This window comes from Cervus elaphus, chromosome 1, assembly GCF_910594005.1.
Source record: "Cervus elaphus chromosome 1, mCerEla1.1, whole genome shotgun sequence".
Lineage (NCBI taxonomy): Eukaryota > Metazoa > Chordata > Mammalia > Artiodactyla > Cervidae > Cervus > Cervus elaphus.
In genome coordinates, this window is record NC_057815.1 from 66,105,935 (window position 1) to 66,126,385 (window position 20,451).

General features: G+C 52.2%; 1 protein-coding gene across 5 annotated transcripts in view; it reads right to left on the minus strand.

The window, feature by feature from the left end:
• ARAP1 (ArfGAP with RhoGAP domain, ankyrin repeat and PH domain 1) overlaps positions 1–20,451 on the minus strand; it is a 61,496-nt gene that overhangs the window by 37,069 nt on the left and 3,976 nt on the right. For 4 of the 5 annotated variants that reach the window (XM_043906516.1, XM_043906544.1, XM_043906509.1 and 1 more), the window contains exons 2-3: positions 7,360–7,441; positions 2,612–3,149 (exon numbers count right to left, since the gene is read on the minus strand). In XM_043906516.1, coding sequence (XP_043762451.1) covers positions 2,612–3,120 — 509 coding nt within the window. In that variant the 5' untranslated portion in view covers positions 3,121–3,149; positions 7,360–7,441. Of the gene's footprint in view, positions 1–2,611; positions 3,150–7,359; positions 7,442–11,765; positions 11,873–20,451 lie in introns of those variants that run through there. The other variant, XM_043906524.1, reaches the window with a different exon arrangement.

The window sequence follows — 20,451 nt, forward strand, 5'->3', positions numbered from 1 at the left end:
ACACACAGTAGTCAATCCCAAATTCCACTGGGAAGCCCAGTGATGGACCAGAGCCAGGGAAAAAAGTTCCCTCAGTCACCACATGATCTGGTGTAAGAGGCCCTAAGATTGAGAGAGTAAGACCTACGTCACTAAAGGGTACAAGTAAGGACAGGAAGGCCAGATCGGGAAGTGGACACTCCTGCAACGGAGGCAGGAGCCAGCCAGGCTGGGCAGTCTTCCACTGTGTACCACAGAGCCTGGGGTCACAGAAAGGGGTTGTGAGGGGACAGGGAAGCCAGTCAGGGTCCAAAACCTGCCCAGCCTTTACCTGTTACCCATACGTGGGGCTCTCTCTGCCCTTAGAGTTTTTCTATCTCTGGACTGTAAAGACTTTGTACACCCTGGGAGCCCAGGAGGCTAGGACTGCAGATGCCCACAATTCCAAGTGTCAAAGACACCAGGATACAGAAGCCAGACTTGACAGCTCACCTGCCACTCTGCTGCAAGGAATAACCCCCCATTGCAAGGAATAATTGCCTACGAAGTCTCTCAGCCTGGAATAAATTTTGGGTTCTCTGGCTACAAGGGGCCAGATTCCTGACCATGGGAATCTGCCTTCCCCCAGAGGTTGGCTAAGTTCAGAATGAGGATGAGAGTGGGGCCTGGCACCCTAGGGCAACACAGGACCCTTGCTCTACCCAGAAAGTCTCCTGAATTCAGGAGGGCCATGGAGAGCCAAGGAGGATATCTGATGGGGAAACAGGACCAGAGGAGCAGCTTTTCCTACTCAGAATCACGCAGCCAGCTGGACCTGCTCAGGTACCTCGCCTTCTAAGCAGGAACCCAGGCATATACTGGCTAGGGTTTTTGCCTCCTCAGCCTTCACAAACGCTCTATGGACAGGGCCCTACCTCCTGCCCTTGTTCACCTACTCCCAACCCTCAGAGACAGGTGTGCATGCACACACATGCACACACACCCCATTCTAATGGTGGAGTTGAAGGAAATAAAAATTACTCCTGCATGCAGGAGGCTGGCCACTAGAGGGTGCAGTGGCACCAAGAAACTTCAATCTGGTCTCTAAGCCAGGCTCCTAGGGAATCCCATTACCGCTCCCAGTGTGTGAACCTATGAAATGCACAATAAACTCTTTTTGTGCTCTTACCAATCAAACCTCAAAACACCACAGCTCTGGCTTGGCCTCAGAAGGCCCTTTAATGCCCCTCTCTAAGGAGGAAAACCTCCCAGGTTCTCCCCACAGGGGCTCCCTGGGCATGTACTTGGCATGAATCCAGCCAACGCTCCCCTCTCTTCTCTAAGCCTTAGTTTCTCTGCTTGAAATAGGACACAAATGCCCCAGAGGACCTGAGCAGGGATCGAACGAGGTTATGTAAGTAAAGCACCCAGCACAGTGCCCAACAATAACAGAGACCAGGGGATCTCTCTCTGCACATCCCTTCCTCCTCCAAGAAGCCTTCCCAGATTAGGCTGACTTGGCCCAAGTGCTGCAATAAAGCCCCATTATACCCTTCACTACATACACAGCCACACCTGAGGATCTCCCCCAAGCTGGGCACCCAGAAAGTGGCAGGAAGGGAGGGTATTTGTAAAGGAGGTTAAATACAATGTCCACAGAAGTAGGCGGAAACTCGAAAACAAGGAAGGGACTTCCCTGATGGCCCAGTGATTTAGACTCCACGCTCCCAATGCAGAAAGCGTGGGTTCAATCCCTGGTCAGGGAACTAAGATCTCACATGCCACATGGAGCGGTGCCCCCCGCCCCCCAAAAAAATACTGAAAAAGAAAGAAAGGAAACAGGAGTACAAGGAGCTAGGAGGGGAGAAAATGGTTCTGGGGAAGAGGGAGGGTGAGTAGGATGTGGCCTGAGAACTGACATTTGGCAGGAGCCATGTGAAAGGGGAAGACAGGAGCCCCAGCACCAGGCCCTGGGCAGTTGCTGAGACCTCCAGGACAAGTTCTTCATTCCAGACTCCTCATTTCCTCCACATGCTACCTCCCAACTTCAGATATACATGCCGGTCTCCCCGTATCTCATACTCACCAGGCCCCAAAATGAACCCAAACTCCCTCTGTGCTCAGATCACAGATCAAGGACGGCACCATCAAGATGGAAACCTGGATGCCATGTGCCTCCTCGTGCCCTCTCTGCTCATGTCCACTCTGGGGCCAAGCTCTCACTCCAATCTGCCCACTCCTCTCCATTCTCACGCACGCAGCCTGAGTGGGGGCCTCACAGGTGGCCCTGGGCCCTCTCACTGGTCTCCCAGCCTCCTCCTCCATCAACATAACCAGCAGCCAGGGTCATTCTTTCCTACTCAGTTCTCAATTGATTACTCTGCTGAAAAGTCTCCCGGAACCCCACCTGGCCTTCACGGCATGTCCCACCAGCACCATCCACAAGCCTCACCCTCGCTCACACTGCATTGTCTGCTCAGAGCACCCGAGGACTGCACTTCCCACCTCTGAGCTTTGCACATGCTGTTCCCGCCACCAAGGTGCCTTTCTGACCCCCGTGTCAAAGGCCACAACCCTCCCCCCTGCTCCCCCCCAATACTAACCCTCTAGATCCTCTGCCCATGTTCCTCCCACCCTGCACACACCCACTCACCTTGCCAGTGGGCGGGGGGGCCCGGTGCGGGGGGGCACGGGCGGAAGGCTGAGCTCTGTCAAATGCCGCTTGGCGGGCAGCGGGGGCACTGCAGGGTCCGGGGCCGCTGTGGGCGGGGCGGAGAAGCAGGTGGGCGGAAGGCAGCTCTTCCGGGGTGGGATGGGTGGGGCGGTGGGCAGCCCCTCGTCCTCTCCAGCCACGGGCTGCGGCTCTGGGGGAGTGGAGGGTGTGGGTGGTGAGCGGAAGACATGACGCTTCATGGGCACCGGCCGTGGGGCCAGGCGGGGTGCAGGGGCTGGGGGTGTGCGGGCGCGGAGCAGGCCAGCCAGGATGCGGCGGCGGTGGCCGGGGAGCACCATGCCCATGTCCACCAGGCGAGCGTCGCTGAGGCCTTGGCAGTCTGTGGCCCACACCAGGCCGTGCTGCTCGAAGAGCCTCGTGTACTGCTCCAGGTGCAGGGCTCGCAGCCACTCGGCCACTGAGAGGGCCCCATCCCCGGCCTCTGCCATGGTTCCTGCCAGCAGGGCTCTGTCCAGACCTGGAACAGACACACGGGCACAGGTCAGAGGCAGGCTGTCCAGGTACAGGTCTCCAATCAACAATTTGTAGCTTTTCCATGCCATGGGGCAAGCTCTGTGTTTGAGCTTTCTCCCCTGCATCCCGTGTGCCAGGCAAGGCGAGGTACTGCCTGGTTTCTGAATACACAGGCTTCTCCAACTGCCTGAATCCTGCCACCTCCTCCCCCACCCCACCTCTGTGGCCTGCTAGCATCCAGCTCCTCCAGGAAGTCCTCCAGGACCTTCAGAGTTGGTGCTGTCTTCACCCCCGTCCACGGCCTTGGCCACTGCTGTGGCTGTGTCTGCACCCGTGCCCCTCCCATGCTCTGCAAGACCCAGGCAAGGACACAATTCCTTCTCAGGCAGCAGTTTTCAGCAGAGGCCCAGGCCCCAGGGATATTAGCAAGTATAGGTGGGATCGAGGGATACCACTGCTGCTCCCTTTATAGGCCCAGTCTGTGGGGTGAGCCTTACCCCCACCTCCATGCTCCTGGAGGAAGCAGATTACTCCAGGAGGTGCATCAACACAGCACCACACGGTCTGATGTCCTGGGCCTGTGGGTGAGTAACCCCTTCCCACCGCTGAGGAGGGAAAGGTGGGAATGGATAGGATAAGCCATTCATTTATTTGTTCTTTCAAAACAGCCTTGTACTGGGCAGTGGGGACTGAGGACCCCTACTGACACTCAAGAACTCCTGACCTGGCAAGAGTCAAGGAACAGATGATGCCAAGCAGTGATTAACAGATGGAAAGAAAACACTTAACTGCTCATCTCCACAGATACTAAAGAGGCATATGATAAAACTCAATATCCAGTACACTTAAACAAAAATTTTAGTAAAACAGAAACAAATTGACACCTTCTTAAAATAAAAACCAGCACTTTGCTTAACAGAAAAACAAGAGGAAAACTTCCATCATTATTCTTATTCATACTACTCTAAAAGTTCAACAAAAATACACCATTGGTATAAATACTGGGAAAGAAGACTTAATCCATTACTTAAATATAATATGAGTTCTGAAATGGAAAACCCGAGAAGTTCAGCTGAGAAAGTATTATAAACAGTAAAAGAATTTAGTAAGATAGCTAGGTTCAAAATTAATAGAATCAATATTGATAAGTAATAACGAAGTAGAAACCAGGATGAAAGACCTCATTTACAACAGCACCGCAAAATAAAAGCCACCAAGAATAAACTTAATAAGAAATGCATAGAATCTATAGGGAGAGAAATATGGACTGATATTAAGGGGCAAAAAGAAGTTCTGGATAGACAGAAAGACATTATGTTCCTGGATAGAGAGCATCATACAGATATTAACCCTAAGTTAATTTATAAATACGTACTATCCTACTAAACATACACACAGAACTTTTTGGAGGGATGGGTGGTAGTGGCTAGACAAGCTCATTTGAAAGTTCATGTGGCAAAATAAACAAGCAGGAAGAGCAGGAAAATTCTGGAAGTGAAGGAGTGGGCAAAGGAAGGGTAGAGTGAGAATCAGCCTCATCACATATTAAAACATATAAATTAATTAATAATTAAAACAGCACAGGTTAGGGACGTCCCTGGTGGTCCAGGGGTTAAGAGTTCACCTTCCAAAGCAGAGGGTGCAGTTCAATGCCTGGTCAGGGAACTAGATCCTAGATACCACAACTAAAGATCCCTTAGGCAGTCAAATAAATAATTAATAAAAATAAAATTTAAAAAAAAGACCCAAATACATTTAAGAACTTAGTAATACAACAAAAGTAACATCTCAAACTGTAGGGAAAAGATGGATTATTGAATTGTTAGTACAACTGCATAGCGAGCTACAAGGCTGGACCCCCATGCCTTACAACAGGATAAGTTACAATAAATGATGAAAGGATATGAAAAATCTTTGTCTCAGAGAGGCAAAGGCCTTTTGGAAATGACACAACTCCAGAAGGATAAAGAAAAGACTAAAATATTCAACTGTAGACAAATAAAACATTCCTGCACAATTAAAAAAAAAAAAGACACCATAAGCAAGGCCAAGGGATAAATGACAAACTAGGGGGTATCACTCCTACCCCAAGCGTAGGCTAATTTTCCTAGACAGTTAAAAACACCTAGAAATAAGAAACAGAGCAATAACCTGACAGATAAATGGGCAAAGAAGATGAACTGACAGAAAGAAAAGTATAAATGGTTCTAAACACAGGAAATGGAACTTAACCTCCTTATGCTGAGCGGTGACAAGGTGAGGCATTCTCCTCCCAGGATGGGGCAGTGCCTCTGCGAAGGGCAATGCCACCAGAGCTGGGAAAGCCTCAATGCTCTGGGCCTTCTGACCCAGCCGCCCGTGCAGTCTCCCTGGTGCACGTCCAAAAGGATGCACATAGGGTATCGGCTACCGCACTGTGTACAACGACAAAAGCTTTGAAGTAATCAAAATACCCAAAGACTGGAGAATGGTTAACTAAACTACAGTGTAATCACACAGGAGAATACTGAGCCATAGAAAATGAGGAAACTCCTTACATATTAGTGTGGGGTGACCTCCTAAAGGAGTTACTAAATGACTAAAGAAAAATGAGGAAACTCCATAAAGGAGGGAACTCTACATGCTGATGAGATGACCTCCGATATGTATCAACTGACTAAAGAAAGGTTCAAAACACCATACAGAACATGCTGCCTTTCATAAAAAAACACAATAATAAAACCAAAAGGAAAGAATAGATTAGTGTGTGTCCACGGCTAAATGCAGGTCTCTGAAATGATACAGAGGAGACAGGAGATGCTGGTTGCCTCTAGGGAGGAATGCTGAGGGCTGAGGGGGATGGGAGGATTTGTTAAAAATTTACCAAAAAACACATGACCACATGCACACACTGCCCGGGCCCTCCCTGGGCCAAATCAGCTTCCCTGGAAACCCAGCTCCAAGTAGAAGTAAACTTTTCAGTTTATATCTTTTTCTATTACCCAAATTTTAAACTATGTGAATTTTTCTAAAAGGCTCCCGAGGGTCCCAAAGGAAGACACAAACAAACAGAAATACATTTGATGTTCTTTGATAAGGGGCCCTCAACATTATAAAGACAGCAGTTCTTCCTAGCTTAAGCTAAAGCTAACACAATCCCAATTAAAATTACCCACAGGCAGATTCTGAAGTTCATATTCAGGGAATTCCCTGGCAGTCCAGTGGTTAAGACTCTGTGCTTTCAATGCAAGGGATGCAAGTTCAATACCTGGTCAAGGAACTAAGGTTTCCCTATGCCACGAGGCATGGCCACAAAACAAGGTATGGCCAAAAAAATAAAGTTCATATTCATTGATATTAAAGATCTATTGTTGGATGGAAAAGCAAGTGCAGGACAGTGTTTTATTATGTAAAAATCTAGGTTAAAAGAAAACAAAAATATATACATATACATACACACACACATATATACAAAACACTCGGATGTGTATACAAGACACTGCTGTTGAGGAGGAGACTCCCAGCTGGGAGGACAAGAAAGGGAGGGTTACCTTTCACTGTATCCTCTTTATCTTTTTAATTTAATATCATTTTCCAACAAATTAAAACTTAGACAATAACATGATCATCTGGAAGTAAGAATAAGACCATTACGTACCAGGCATGGAAGGAAATCAAGTAATCAGGTACACACCCCACCTGCCTCACTGATCCCTACCTGACTCCATCCTTCAAAACCCTCCTGGGAAGCTCTTTGCAAGATCTCTGGCCTCACCCTCTCTCTCTGCCTCTTCAACTCAGTTTCTCAAAATGGAAAACAGGGGCTTCCTTGGTGGTCCAATGGTTAAGACTCTGCCTTGACACGCAGGGGATACCAGTTTGATCCCTGGTCCAGGAAGATCCTCTGTGCCACGGGGCAACTAAGGCCATGCAGCACGACTACTGAGCCTGTGCTCAAGAGCCCACGGCCTGCAACTACTGAAGCCCACACACCACAGAGCCCATGCTCTGCAACAAGAGAGAAGCCACCTCAACAAGAAGCCCACGCAAGGCAACTGGAGAGTAGTGCCCGCTCTCCACAAGTAGAGAAAGCCCGTGTACAGCAACGAAGACCCAATGCAGCCAAAAATACATAAATAAATGGAAAACAGGATGTTAGGTCTCACCTTCACGAGGCCTCGGTGGAGGCTTAGTCTGCAACACCCAGCCCAGCTCCCCACTTCCCCCTGACTCACCAGTGGGGCTGCCCAGGATGCCGGGGTCCCCCAGAGGCGGCAGCTACTCTGAATGGCTCCTCATCTTGGCCTCAGGTGGAAGCTGCAAGGACAAGGGTAAACGTGAAAAGTCTAAGAGACAAGGTCACTGTGAGGGGCTGGATGCTAGGAAGAAGAGGAGGAAAGGGGAAGGGGTGGGGAAAAAGATGGGGAAAAGGAAAGAGAAGTAAGAAAGTGAGAAGGGGAAGAGGATCAAGGAAGAGAGGGGAGGGCTCAGGGAGCCGAAAGAAAGCAGGAGATGGTTAAAGGGAGGAGGGCCTTCCCGCGGGGCTGACTGACAAGGGGGTGAGGAGCAGACCCAACAGGCCTGCCTGGAGGTGGAGACCACACCATTGGAGAAGGGAGCCAGGACCCCCTGTTCTCTGGCCCTCCCCCAGGACCAGTGGCCTGGCCAGGAGGCTGGACTGGCCCCCAGAAAGACATGCAGAGGGGGTAGATGCAGCTCCACGACTAAGGCAGGGCCCCCACAATGCAGAGTCTGCCAGAAAGAGAAGGGGACCCTGGGGAGATCCAAGGAGACAAGGCCTTCCCTAAGCCTGGGAGCTGGGGGGTTGGAGGGGTGAGGCAGGGCCACAAGACCCCAGGGGCCCTGCTCCTAAATGTGCATGGGGACCAAAAGAAGGTGTTTCCAGGCAAGAGAAAGAAGTGGCCATCCCCAAGGGCAGACCACCAGCAAGGCCAGGAGGCTGGGGCTCTGCTCAGGAGGGTGGGTGGAAGGGGCAGGTCTTGGGCAAAGCCACGCTTCCTGCCACTAGTGCAGGGTCAACCGCAAACTGCTGGTCTGCAGGGTGACTTTAGGGGGTACAGGTTTTAAAAGTGAATATTTTAAAATAAATCTTAAGTAATTAGTACTTCATAAAGAGTTGGGGGGGGGGAAGGCAGTGCTACTCAAATGATGGGTTTTTTAAAAAAAGAATTTAATAAGACAATGTAGTCTTTGGGTTTCCCAGGTGGCTCGGTGGTAAAGAATCCACCTGCCAAGCAGGAGAGGCAGGTTTGATCCCTGGGTCAGGAAGATTCTCTGGAGAAGGAAACCGCAACCTGCTCCAGTATTCTTGCCTGGATAATCTCATGTACAAAGGGGGCTGGTGGGCTACAGTCCATGGAGTTGCAAAGAGTTGGACACGACTGAACAACTAAATAGCAGCAGCAAATAGTCTTTACTATCAATACACACCAGACACCTAAAGCACTTTTTATTAACTTTTTAATTCTCATAGCAACCCTATGAGGTACATACCTCACAATTTAAGATGAAGCAACTGAGGCACAGAGAGGTTCAGTAACTTGCCCAAAGTCACACAGCTGGGAAGGGGCAATTTAAATATAGTCTAGACCTGCAATACAATAACTTCTAGAAGCCACATACGGGTACTGAAACTCCAGATGTGACCATATAGTGAAGTGTGCTCTATACAACACACACTGGATTCTGAAGACTTAGTAAAAAAAAAATTTATTACATAATGAAATTATAACATTTTGGATATTTGAATTAACTATGGTATTAAAATTAATTTCTCCTACTTATTTTTAATGTGGCTACTAGAAAACTTTAAACTGCATTTGTGGCTTGCATCACATTGCTACTGGACGGTGCAGCTCCAGACTTGTAACCACTCTATATACAGCCATTCAAAAACGACAACAAGCTCTAACTGAGCAGCTGCTGCAGGTCAGGCACTGTTCTCAGGATTCCACATGGATTGATGCATGACAGCCCAACCAGGCTACTGGAATGACCAGGGCTGGGAAACAGGAAACCACCTCTCCGTCCCTGAGAAGGGCCCAGCCCCCTCCAGGGCCTCTCTCAAGTTCCTATTCCTGCACTAAGGGCTTCAGGCCAAGGTCAGACTCAGGGACTCCGCACTGACACACCTCTAGGACAGCCCGTTCAAGGCATTAAAAGCATGAGCCAGACCAACCTCGACCCACCCTCCAGGAATCTCAGGCTTGATGGCATCAGATACCACCCAGCCAGCAAAAAAACAGCCCACAGGGCCCTCACCAGTCTGGGGGTCTGGGAAGGCTTCCTGGAGGAAGCAGCCCTTTGAAAAAAGAAGTCTGGAGCAGTGCGTTGCTGAACCATGCTACGGCCTAAGACAAAGAAAAAAATCTGCAATACTAAACCTCTTTATTTAAATTTTTGATATTTTGCTTACCTTGGATTTTTTCATTAATTTTTATTTTTAAAAAAATATTGCTGAAAAATGTTTACCTGGATTACCTTGAGCTTTTTGGCCTCCACTCCCCCTTATATTTTGCACTCACTTATTCTGTCTCACTTGCTCCACCCTAATTCTGGTCTGGAGTCTGGAGGTTTAAGCCTTTCCCCTGCTATGACACATCACTGAATTTCCACTGCAGGGAAGCAGGGACCAGCAGAGATGGGCGTCATCCTGTTGCGACAGCCTGGCCACAAGTTTGGGGGTTCCCCTCCCCAGCACCCCAAGGGCCCAGCTCAGGCTTCAACATCTCACCAGCCCACCCTGCTCCTGCTGTTACCCTGGCTCCCTCCAGCAACTCTGCTGAGCCAACCTGGGTCTCACTCCTGCTCAAAATACGTCCCACGGTTCCCAGTGTCCTTAAGTACACCTCCTCGGACCATCCTTCGACCCGCTCCAGCCCTGTCGTTTACAGATGAAGAAACAAACACCCACAGGGAGGAAGTGACTTGCTCAAGTTGTCAAGATGTGCCCCAAGCCCCAACCAGGCTCAGTTGGCCCATCACTCCCTCAGTTTCATTTTTGGCACCAGCTTAACACATGGAAGCCCCCCAGATGGTCTGCTGACAATGAGCAAATGAACTACATCCTCCCACCTTCGGGTGCTGACTCAGCTGCCTTCTCCAGAAAGTCCTCCCTGACCACCCCCTTGGGCTCCTAAGCCTCAGACGCTGAGTCATGCAGCTCAGTGCTGCTCCTGCTCTGTTCCTGGCTGTCCCATTTGTGAGCAGGGTCCATCTCTACCCAACCTCCAACCTGGCCTGAGAGCCTGCACCTTTTTGTTCCCCCTGCCCTCCACAGTAGAACCCAGGACCTGACTGGGCTTACTTAGGACATTACTCTGTAAGGATACTTACTTAGTCCAGGAGTAAGTAAGGGTTGTTTAGAGTCTCTAACCCATGCCAACTAGTCCTTCTTCAGGTCCAGCCTGTGTCCCTCTTGCTGGAGCCAAAACTTTTACACTTCTGTCCTTTAACTACCATTCCAACCCCAAGGGCAGAGTTTAAATCTCATCGCCCCCTTCTCTGTCCCAGCCCAGCATCTCTCTCAAGCATCCCTGCCCACTCCTGACTGAGGACCCCAACACTGCCAGTCCAGCAGGAAGGCAGCCCTGAGCCTCAGCTAAGGACAAGCACACTCCCACTTCCCTGGTTTCCTAAACACCTGCCGCATGTCCAGCCCCCGCCAGATTTCCACCTTCACCTGAATCATCCCCATAAGTCCCAAGCCTGGGATTTTTATCCCATTTCAATGGAGGCTGTGTGAGGTGCTGGGTCACTTGCTAGAGCCGAGAGGGCCTTCAGAGGATGTGACTGTCTGGCAGAGGCAGAGAAGCTTCCAGGGGGTACTCGTGAGCTGGGCCTTGAAGGATGAGCAGGAGGCTGTACTTCTAAGCCAAGGGAACTCAGTTTGCGGGGCCCAGGGATGGGAAAGGACCTGGCAGATGCAGAGACGGGGAGAGCTCAGTGGGGCAGGAACAGGGGAGGCAAAAAGACACCCGGGGAGGCTGAGGGATCTGCCCTTGGTGGTCCATGTGGGTGTGAGCCTCCTTTGCATTCTGATTTGTATGAATGGGTCAGGCCTGCATCTGGATGCCTTGCTGATTCTAACTCCTTCCCCACTCAGCTCTGGAGTCCTCTCAGCGAGGACCCTTCCCCAACTGTATTTTCAAAGTCCCCCCAGCACGGAGCTGTGCTCCAGATGCAAGAGCAGGCCCAACGGTGGGGGAAGTGGAAGGGGAGGAAGGCAGGCCGAGAGCTTCAGACCTGGGGCCTCCATCTCTCTACCCTCAACCCCTCCTCCCCCTCACAGCACCCCACCCAAGGCAGGCTGGGCAGGGACCCCAGTGCCCAGACCTCAGGAAAGCCCTCAGGCCCTCCACACAGGAACTAAGAGCAGTACACATCCGGCTAGACCAAGGTCTACTAACCACAGCCCACCCATACCACAAACTGCACACCTCACACAGCCTCCAGGGACACACACCTTCCACCCCACCTAGCAGCCACACGACTGGCCTGACCCCACCACACACACAGCCGTCAGTCCCCACGCTCACGACCAACAGTCTGACTGTGGACAGCTGCCCAGAGCCCCCCACTGCCCACGCCCCCCGCCCCCAGCCCAAGCACCAGGTCATACCTGAGGGCAGGGTCACCCTCAGCTGCTCCCCTCCTGGCTGTTCTCAGGGTTCCGTTGATATAGACAAGAGGACTTGGAGACACTTCCCTCAGATATGAGGAACTAGGTGGAGGCTGGGTTCCCAGCCCAGAGTGTGCAGAAGTGGCCCCCGCCCTCTGCAGACCTCTGCCAGCTCTCTCGGGCCCTGCCAGGCAAGGCAGCAGGTGCAGCGCTCAGGCAGGCAGCTGACGAACCAAGAAGCCTATTTTCTGTTTCTCAGGGACTGATGGCCACACGGGCTCCAAGGAGGCACGCTGGGGTCTCCTGCCCCAACCCCAGCCCCAGATCTCTGCCCCTTCACCTGCCCCCTATACTTCTGCCCCCCTCCTGTCTTTGATGTAGCCTGTCCTCCAGGGTCCCAGGAATGATGGCGGCTGACAAGGTACAGCCCATAGGGCAGTGAGGACCGACTGAGCCAGGCCCCAGGGCTTGCCTCGGCCATCTATCTGGTGGGGAGCTGGGGGCCACCAGCTCTAGCCCAGAACCCATCCTCCCAGGACACCAGGCAAGATCAGGTTCCGGTTCTGGCTCCATCACTTTTCACCTGAAGCCCTGGGAAAGTCACATCACACTCTGAGCCTCAGTGTCCCCTTCCACAGAACAGAGCTGTCACCCAGACGACCGTGACACATGACCATGTGTGTACTAGAGGCCACGCTCACTCGGCATCTGCTCACTCCTCCGCTGCTGAGATAGACACTTCCTGTTCTGAGCCCCAAGGCCTTGGCTGGGCCTGCCCAGAAGGGTCCTTGGTGCTGGCCCTGGAGCCTGACTCTAGCCTAGACACCCTCAGCACCCTGGAATTCTCAGTTCCCCAGATACCAATGACTCCTGCACCCTGCCTCCAGCCATGTCCCCCTGCAGGGCTCCAGACTGGATATTCCACTCCTCCTGGATCTCCTTCTAGGGGAACCACAGATACAGTGCATTCTCCACCCCACAGTGAACCCACCCACTCCCCTCTCCTGGGGAAAGCAGGCGAGGCCATTGAGCAAATTAGACAAAATACCTCTTGCTAAAAGAGCCCCATAGCAGGGCAAGCAGCTCAGCAAAGAGGACAGGCTGAGTTTCAATCCCCCTCTCCCAGCCCTCCCCCAGCCAGGTACCCTTGGGCAGTGCACAACATGCACATCTGAACCCAGCAGACCAGGTGAGAGGCAGGATATTTTAACAACCTCCTTAAGGCAGCCCCTTCAGCATCACCCTAATAAATACAAAACTAGTTTTATTAATGATCAATGGACATTTAAGGGACAGTGAACTTCCCTGACCTAAATTCCAGACCTACTCCTAACTCCTACCCCAATCTTGAAAGATTAATCACTTTCTACAACCTCCATATCTGGACTGTTTGAAGTTTTCACAGTTGCATTATCACTTTCATAATTAGAATAAAAAATGATAAAAGTATTTTTAGTCTATTAGAATTGAGTTTGTCCCAGTTTCTCCCCTAAAACCATCATTATAAAGTAGCTTTTTTATTTTAAATATGACATGCATAGAATACCAGGAGAACTACAGTAAATGAAACTGATTTCCTGGGCCATCTGGACTGGAAGATGCAAAACTTAGCTGCAAAGCTTACCTCCTCTCTCACTGTCTTATCCTCCCGAAGTTCTCAGACATAGTTTATCAAATAACAACCTCTGCCAGCCACCAACCAGAGGTCCAGAGGCCAATCACAGGCCGAAGCCCATGGCCCTTCAAATGGGAAGTGGACTGAGTCCTTTATGAACAGGAGACTCCAGGGTTCCTGTGGCTTGCCGTTAGACAGCATCTGACCCCACCCTATCAATGCCCCTCACCCACATTCCCCCAAACCTTCCCACTCTTATGCCCAAGCCCCTCTCTACTCTGGAGAGGACGAAGTGTGAATGTCTGAAGTACCTCACTCACAGTAAATGAAGTGGAAAGTTAAAAGGCTTGGTTTTCAGGCCTTGTCATAAGTCCATGACAGACAAACAACAAGATTCTACTATACAGCACAGGGCACTGTATTTAATATCCTGTGATAAACCATAATGAAAAAGAATATAAAAAGGAACATATAGGTACTGTATAACTGAATCACTTTGCTGAACAGCAGAAATTAACCCAACATTCATTGTACATCAACTTCAATTCAATTAAAAAAAAAAAGTCTATGACATACTAGCTTCCTTGGCCCTACCAGCACCCGCCTCCCAAACAGATCACCCTGGACCACTCCCTCCCGCTCCCCCATCTCCCCACTGCCATATTTCTAACTCACTCCTCTTCTCCACCTGCCCCTCCTCAGCCGGCCTGACCCCTGGGCCCTCCTCCCTGCCTCTTGCCATTCTGCTACCTTTAACCAGAGCATCCTCCACCTGCTCCTCTAACCACCCCCCTTCAAGACAGAGTTCTTGCAAACCCAAATCCCACAGCCCTGAGCCACATCCATCCACCTTCCCTAGACCCCCAACCCTTCACTCTTCAGGTCCCACCCTTCTTGCCTTGAAGGGTGGCCCAGCCAGCCACACTGCACCTGGAGAGAGCGGGGCCCTCTCATCAGGAAAGCTCAGGCTCTGGCCTGGCCCCCTGGCGCCTCAGTCACAGACACAGCCTCCTGGGCTGGAAATGCCCTAGGCCGGACAGGAAGCCAACCCCCACCAGAGGTGCTGAGGTATACCACAGCACAAGTCCAGGCCGATCCGCCTCTGTGACCAATGCCCCCCCGGAGGGGGTCGGGGGGGCTCTTAACACTGCAAATGAGGCAGAAACAGGAAGAAACAGGGCTGACCACGTGGAGGATGGGCGTGCACAGAGTTGATGAGGGGCTCCCAAGCAGCAGCAGTGGACAGAAGCAGACAGGTCAGTCAGACCCTCACTTCACGCCAGAAGAACTGAGGACAGCCCTGGCTTGACAGGGGGTGTAAGGGCAGGGGGGAAGGCAGCTTGACTTCATCCCCTCTGAGGTGACCAGGTACCTAACACACCTGCCACAAAGGAGGAGAGCCTGGGGCTCCTCTGCACCCAGAAGCAACCTCCCAGGAGAACAGGGACCTGACCCTGTCCTCTCCCTAGGTGGGTCCCTGGAAGTGACAAGCCAGAGGATCAGCAGGCCCCTTGCTGCTGGCACCTGAAAAGAGGAAGCTCCTGTTTCAGTGCATGGAGGTGGCCAGATGGGCAGGGCAGGGGCTGGAAGGGAGAGAGGGAGATGGGGGACAGGGGGCAGGGGACCAGCCCCACGGGCTCTGGTCTCCAGTCTGTTGTAGGACCTCAGCTGCCCCCCACTCTATAGTCAGATAAGAGGCAGGAAAAACTCTCCTCTCTCACTCACAGGGAACATTCTAACCCACTTATCTGACCCAGCCATCCCTACCTAAAAAGACAAAAGGCCACAGTTATGGAGTGCTTCCCACCTACCAGGCGCTGGGCCAACCCTGCTACCTGGATAGCTTCATATAATTTTCATGACAATCTAGAAAGTGGAAGGTTTTAGCCCAACTTTACAGACAAGGAAGAAACTGAGTCTCAGAGAGGTTAAGCAACTTGCCCAACATCACACCGGAGCCCCTCCTTTCACTCCATGTCCTCAGAGGGGAGAGTGGCGATCAGGAGCAAGGAGGTCAGGTGGGAGAGGGGAGGAAGGATGAGTGTAGGCTGAGAAGGGCCTTGAAGGCCACTCTAAGACACTCAGCCTTACTGTCCAGACAACAGGAAGCTTATCAAGGGCTGTAGGGTGCACGGGACTGCAGGCAGGCAGGTGGCCACGGGTCCTACTGCTGTGAGACTTGGGAATTCACTTAACTTCTCTGAGTCTTGGTTTCACCACCTGTATACTGGGCTTGTGGGAATAAATGTAAGCCTTCAAACAGAGCCCAGCCTACCAGTTCTCCCTCCCCAGTGACTTCCACATCCCTCAGAGTAAAAGCCAAAGTCAGCATGAGGTCCACCAACCCTGCATGGTCTGTTCCTGCCTCGATATCACCCCAACCTACTCCAAGTGCTCTCGCCTCAGGGCTGGGCCCTGGAGCTCCCTCTGCTGAAATGCTCTTCCAGACACCGGTGCAACTCACTCTCAGGCCTTTTCCAGCAGACAATGGATTACATATTTATCTGTTCATTTGCTAGTCTCCTCAGCTGGATGATGAAGCACTGTCTCATTCATGGCTCTATCCCCAGTGGTTACAAGTGTCTGGCCCGGGGTGGGGGTGGAGGGGGTGGTGGATGAACGGACATCTACAGAGTTCCTGGTCAGGAACTCGGGGCAGGAGCCCGTGACATGGGTAGGGTAAGGGATGGCTGGAAGAGGCAGGTGTCAAAGTTCAAGGTTCGAGTCCGGAGCTCAAGGAGTGAAAGATTTAACTCTGAGATGCCTTGGCACCCTCCGTGGCTGGGCCTGCCCCTTCTCTCCACCTTTGAGGTTGCTCCAGCCACTTCTACTGGGCCAGCCAGAAAAACACTGCTGAGGGGCCCTCACCCACACAGGGGAAGTCCTGACTCTCAGACACCACTGACGGTTCCCTGGAGCAGGTCTGAACTGCCCTAGACTTCCAGAAGTCTCTGAGCTCAACACCTGCCTCTCCTGCCTGCCTGCCTGTTCCTTCCATGGCTCCCCATTTCCCAGTGGGGCTTAAAGGGCCCCCACCCTCTGGCTCCCACCCCTCACTCCTCCCTTCCAGTTCATTCCCTCCACTCTCACTGCTGGACACTAGATCTCCAGGACTTCGCTCACCATGTTCCCTCTACCTCGCCCTTCAAGTGTCACCTTCTCCAGGCAGCAGTTTCCAACTCCCATGGTCACAGCCTGGGTCACACTGAGATGTCACTATCATTGTGTCACATACACACACACTCTCTCTCACCCCAGCTTTGGCTAGGTGTCCCCTGAAGGCAGAACCAGGGTCTGATTTCCCTGCATCCCCAGCTACCAGCCTAAGGTTGGCAGACAGTGAATATCTACTGCTTGAATGAAATCTCCTGATTTGACAAGTGGAGAGTTAGGAACCCAGGCGAGTGATGATGTGCCCAATGTCACACTGCTATCAGTGGCTAGAACCTGGCCTTCAGGCTCCCAGACCAGGTGCCTCCCATTCTGCTCACACCCACCAGTTATAACTCTAGTTCCTGCCTGTCAGATCCCAGCCCTGTTTTTTCCTGGCCCCACATCCCCAAGCACCTGCTCCTGAGGCATTTAGGAACCTCCTAACCCAATCCTCCCCAACTCCAGAAGGGGAAAGTCAGCCCCAGAAAGGAACAAGAACCTAACCAGGGCCACACAAGTCAGGACAGGACCCAGACCACCCAGCCTGAACTGGAAAGAACTATTCCCAGGAAAAGAAGTACCAGGGGGAAGTGACCTCAGAAATACTGGAGTAACCCCCCATCTCCAAGTGGCTGGGCCAATCTCACACTAAGAAATGTGGATTTTCAAGTCACAGGCAGTAGAGGCAGATGAGTGTTTGGGTTCACGTCCTGGAACAGAGCCCCTAGAACCATGAGACACTCCCTGCATCTCTGGCCTCCCTAGACTCAGCTATCCATCTTTACAGCAAGAAGTAGATACCAGGAGGAACAGCCCCAGTCTGAGGAAAAGGCATCACTGACTTAATGGACATGAGTTTGAGTCAACCCTGGGAGTTGGTGATGGACAGGGAGGCCTGGCGTGCTGCAATCCATGGGGTCACAAAGAGTCAGACATGACTGAACGACTGAACTGAACTGAACTGAGGGAAAAGGTAGGACCTGGGCCTCCAGGACCCCTTTACCAAGCAAGAGACTCCAGCCCAAAGCTGTTTTACTGTCCTCTGGCAAAGCTCAGTCCCCAGCCTGCCCCTCAGGGAGGCCCTAACATGCTAGAGCCTCTGGAAACACAGAACCACACAGAGCCTGACTGGGTGAAGGTCCCCATTCCCTGTCTCCCTAACATGCTAGAGCCTCTGGAAACACAGAACCACACAGAGCCTGACTGGGTGAAGGTCCCCATTCAAATGGGCTAAAGGCTCACCCAGCTCACACACCAAGGGGTGCAGAGCCAGGGACATGGAATGCTGATGGCACCCACACAAAGGCAAAAGCACAGTCCTCCAAGGAAGAATCTGGGTCTGAGAACACACCCATGAGCACACAGGAACACGCAGCAGAAAGGGGCTCACCCAGCCAGGAAGTCTTGCGCTTCCCTCATGGGGAGGGAACAGCTCTCGACCCCATGGGGCAGCTCCTGCCTCCATGCCCAGGTCTCTTTGAGGCCAACTGCTGTGCCCACAGGCCCACATGGGCACTGGGAGGAGATGCGGGAGGCACTGTGAATTACCTGAAGGCTCTCAGCCAAGGCCCAGTCTCCCTGTCTCCCAAGGAGGCTCAGGGCCTCCCGGGCCCAGGTCTCTGTCCACCATCCCAGCAGAGCCCTTGAGCCTGGCTCTGACACTTCAGAGCTGGACCTGGGCCTGCTGAGCCATTCCACACGTCCCAAGAGGGCCTGGTACGCCAGTAGTGTGACCCAGGCATTGCTCTGTGAGCCGAGCTGGGCCTCTCTCAATCCTAGTCCGGTATCCAGGAGGACAGCCCCACCCACCCCAGGGAATGAAAAGGAGACCTGGCCGCTGTCTGTCTTCTCCCCCACCCCCATTAAGATGGCTATCTCTTCAGCTACCACCTAGTCCATTCCAGGTCCTGGTTCTCAGATTTCTTGAGAGGTGTGTGTCTCCTGGGTGTGTCTGCTGGGAGCAGTGGGTACAAAGGGCACGCAGGGCCTGGAGGTGGCTGGGCCACTGTCTCCCCCCTGCTCCACCCCCACCCCAGGCAGCCCTGAGAAATTTTCCAGGCCTTGTCCGTCTGGCACCCGCTGGCCAAGGTGTGGCACAGGGCTCAGCCTCAACTCAGGATCCACTCAGCCCATCTCGAGGCTCTGCAGACTCTTGGACTCTCCAATCTAAGAAAACTGGAAGCTGGGGATCCCCAACACATAAAACCCTTGATTCCCAATGCCCACAATCTCAGACTCCTAAAATCCCAGCTGCCCAATGTGGGGAGAGGGAGTGCGGGAATGGAGAAGCCCACCCCCACCCCCCATCCGTGATGTGTGGTTTCTGTCCTGAGCTGTCTGAACCTGGGAGCCTGGGAAGTCCCAGGTACTGCTTCTTTTTTTTAGAATTGAATATTTTAAGGATTTACCTTTTTTTTCTGTTCTACAACAGTTCCTACTGAACATATTCATAAATCAACAGGAGATATCTGGGTTGCCATAAAACTTACATTTATCTCAGCATATTTCTATAAATACAGATATTTAAAAAACAGTGCTGCTGCTTCTTGCTTCTTCCCTGAAGTTCCAGGAAAGTTGAGTCCATGACCAGTCAAAGGTCTCTCACTGAACCAGAGGCCAGGGATAGACCGGCCAAGGACCTGACTCTAGGCCTCATTACAGGTAGAGCCCTGGCCCAGCATCATGGTGGGAAAGAGAAGGAGGGGAGGGAAGGAGAGAAGGGGATGCTAAAGGCAGGGCAGTGCCCCCAACGGGGGCAGGGAAAGCGGCAGAGGAGACCCAGGCACCTGGAGGAGGGGACAATCTGCGCTGGTGCATAGTCAGCCCAAGTTCCTGCTCCCCTATCCTCCGGTCTGACCCACCCCAGCACTGGCCTGGCCAGAAGGAGGGAGGGCAGGGCTAGGCTCTGCCAAAGGCCCTGGGCGGCTGAGATTCCAGGTGTGACCTGAGGGGCGGCTGTGAGAGGTCGGGGTCCTGCCCTCACAACAATGAAGAGGAGGAAGACTTCGCCACATCCTCCTCCCAGGGTGGGGTAGGTGTGCTTTCTGATCCCTGAATCCTCCTCTGGACCCCACTGGCCATGGGCCTCACACTCTTGACCACAGCTGGTCTCTGCTTCTCGGCCTCTTAGCTCTGGAACCATGTTCCCCAGGCTTGTTTATTCAGGCTCAGACACCCCGCAGGTACCAGGCCCCAGGTGCCTGGAGAGGAATCCATTCCAGTGTGAAATGGTGTATTTCCTTGCACGTCCCCATACACAGAAAAGCGCTAAATTCCTTAATTTGAGATATCTGGTTTTCCTTAATTAACAATAATTTTTTGATGTTCAAACTACCTGCCCCTTGTAGCAAGCTTCTGTGACTCCTCCCCCAGCCTCCTAGGAATAGTTTTCTCAGGGTCACTGGAGATGCTGTTTCTGAGGCCTGAAGTCCTAAAAATTCCCATGAAATAAAACAGAACCCTCAATTGCTAGGTTGTGACTATTTTTTCAGTTGACCCTGGTTTGATCAGAGAGGAAGACTTGGACTCTGTGACCAGGCAGGTGAGCAGTGCTTAAAGGAAGCTCAGAGCTTCAGAGGCCCAGAAGGCCCTGACCAGGTGGGGAGGTGGAGTGCCTCAGAGTCTCAGTTCTCCCTTTCCTCAGCTGAAAGATTCTAGGCAAGTCACTTAACATCTACTGACCTCAGTTTTCTCATCAGTAAAAAGGAGAACCACTGTACTCTACCACTGCTCTTTCCTGTCCAGTTTATACAGGAGAACCACTGTCCAAACTGGACAGGACAAGGGCAGTGAGCAGGAGTTCCCTCATCCTAGGGCTGGGCGTCTGAGGGTTAGAACTTGACAGCACCCAGTACAGCCTGCAAGCTGGCATCCGATCCCCACAGCACATCGCCAGCAAAGTCACCTGCCCAGTGGCCC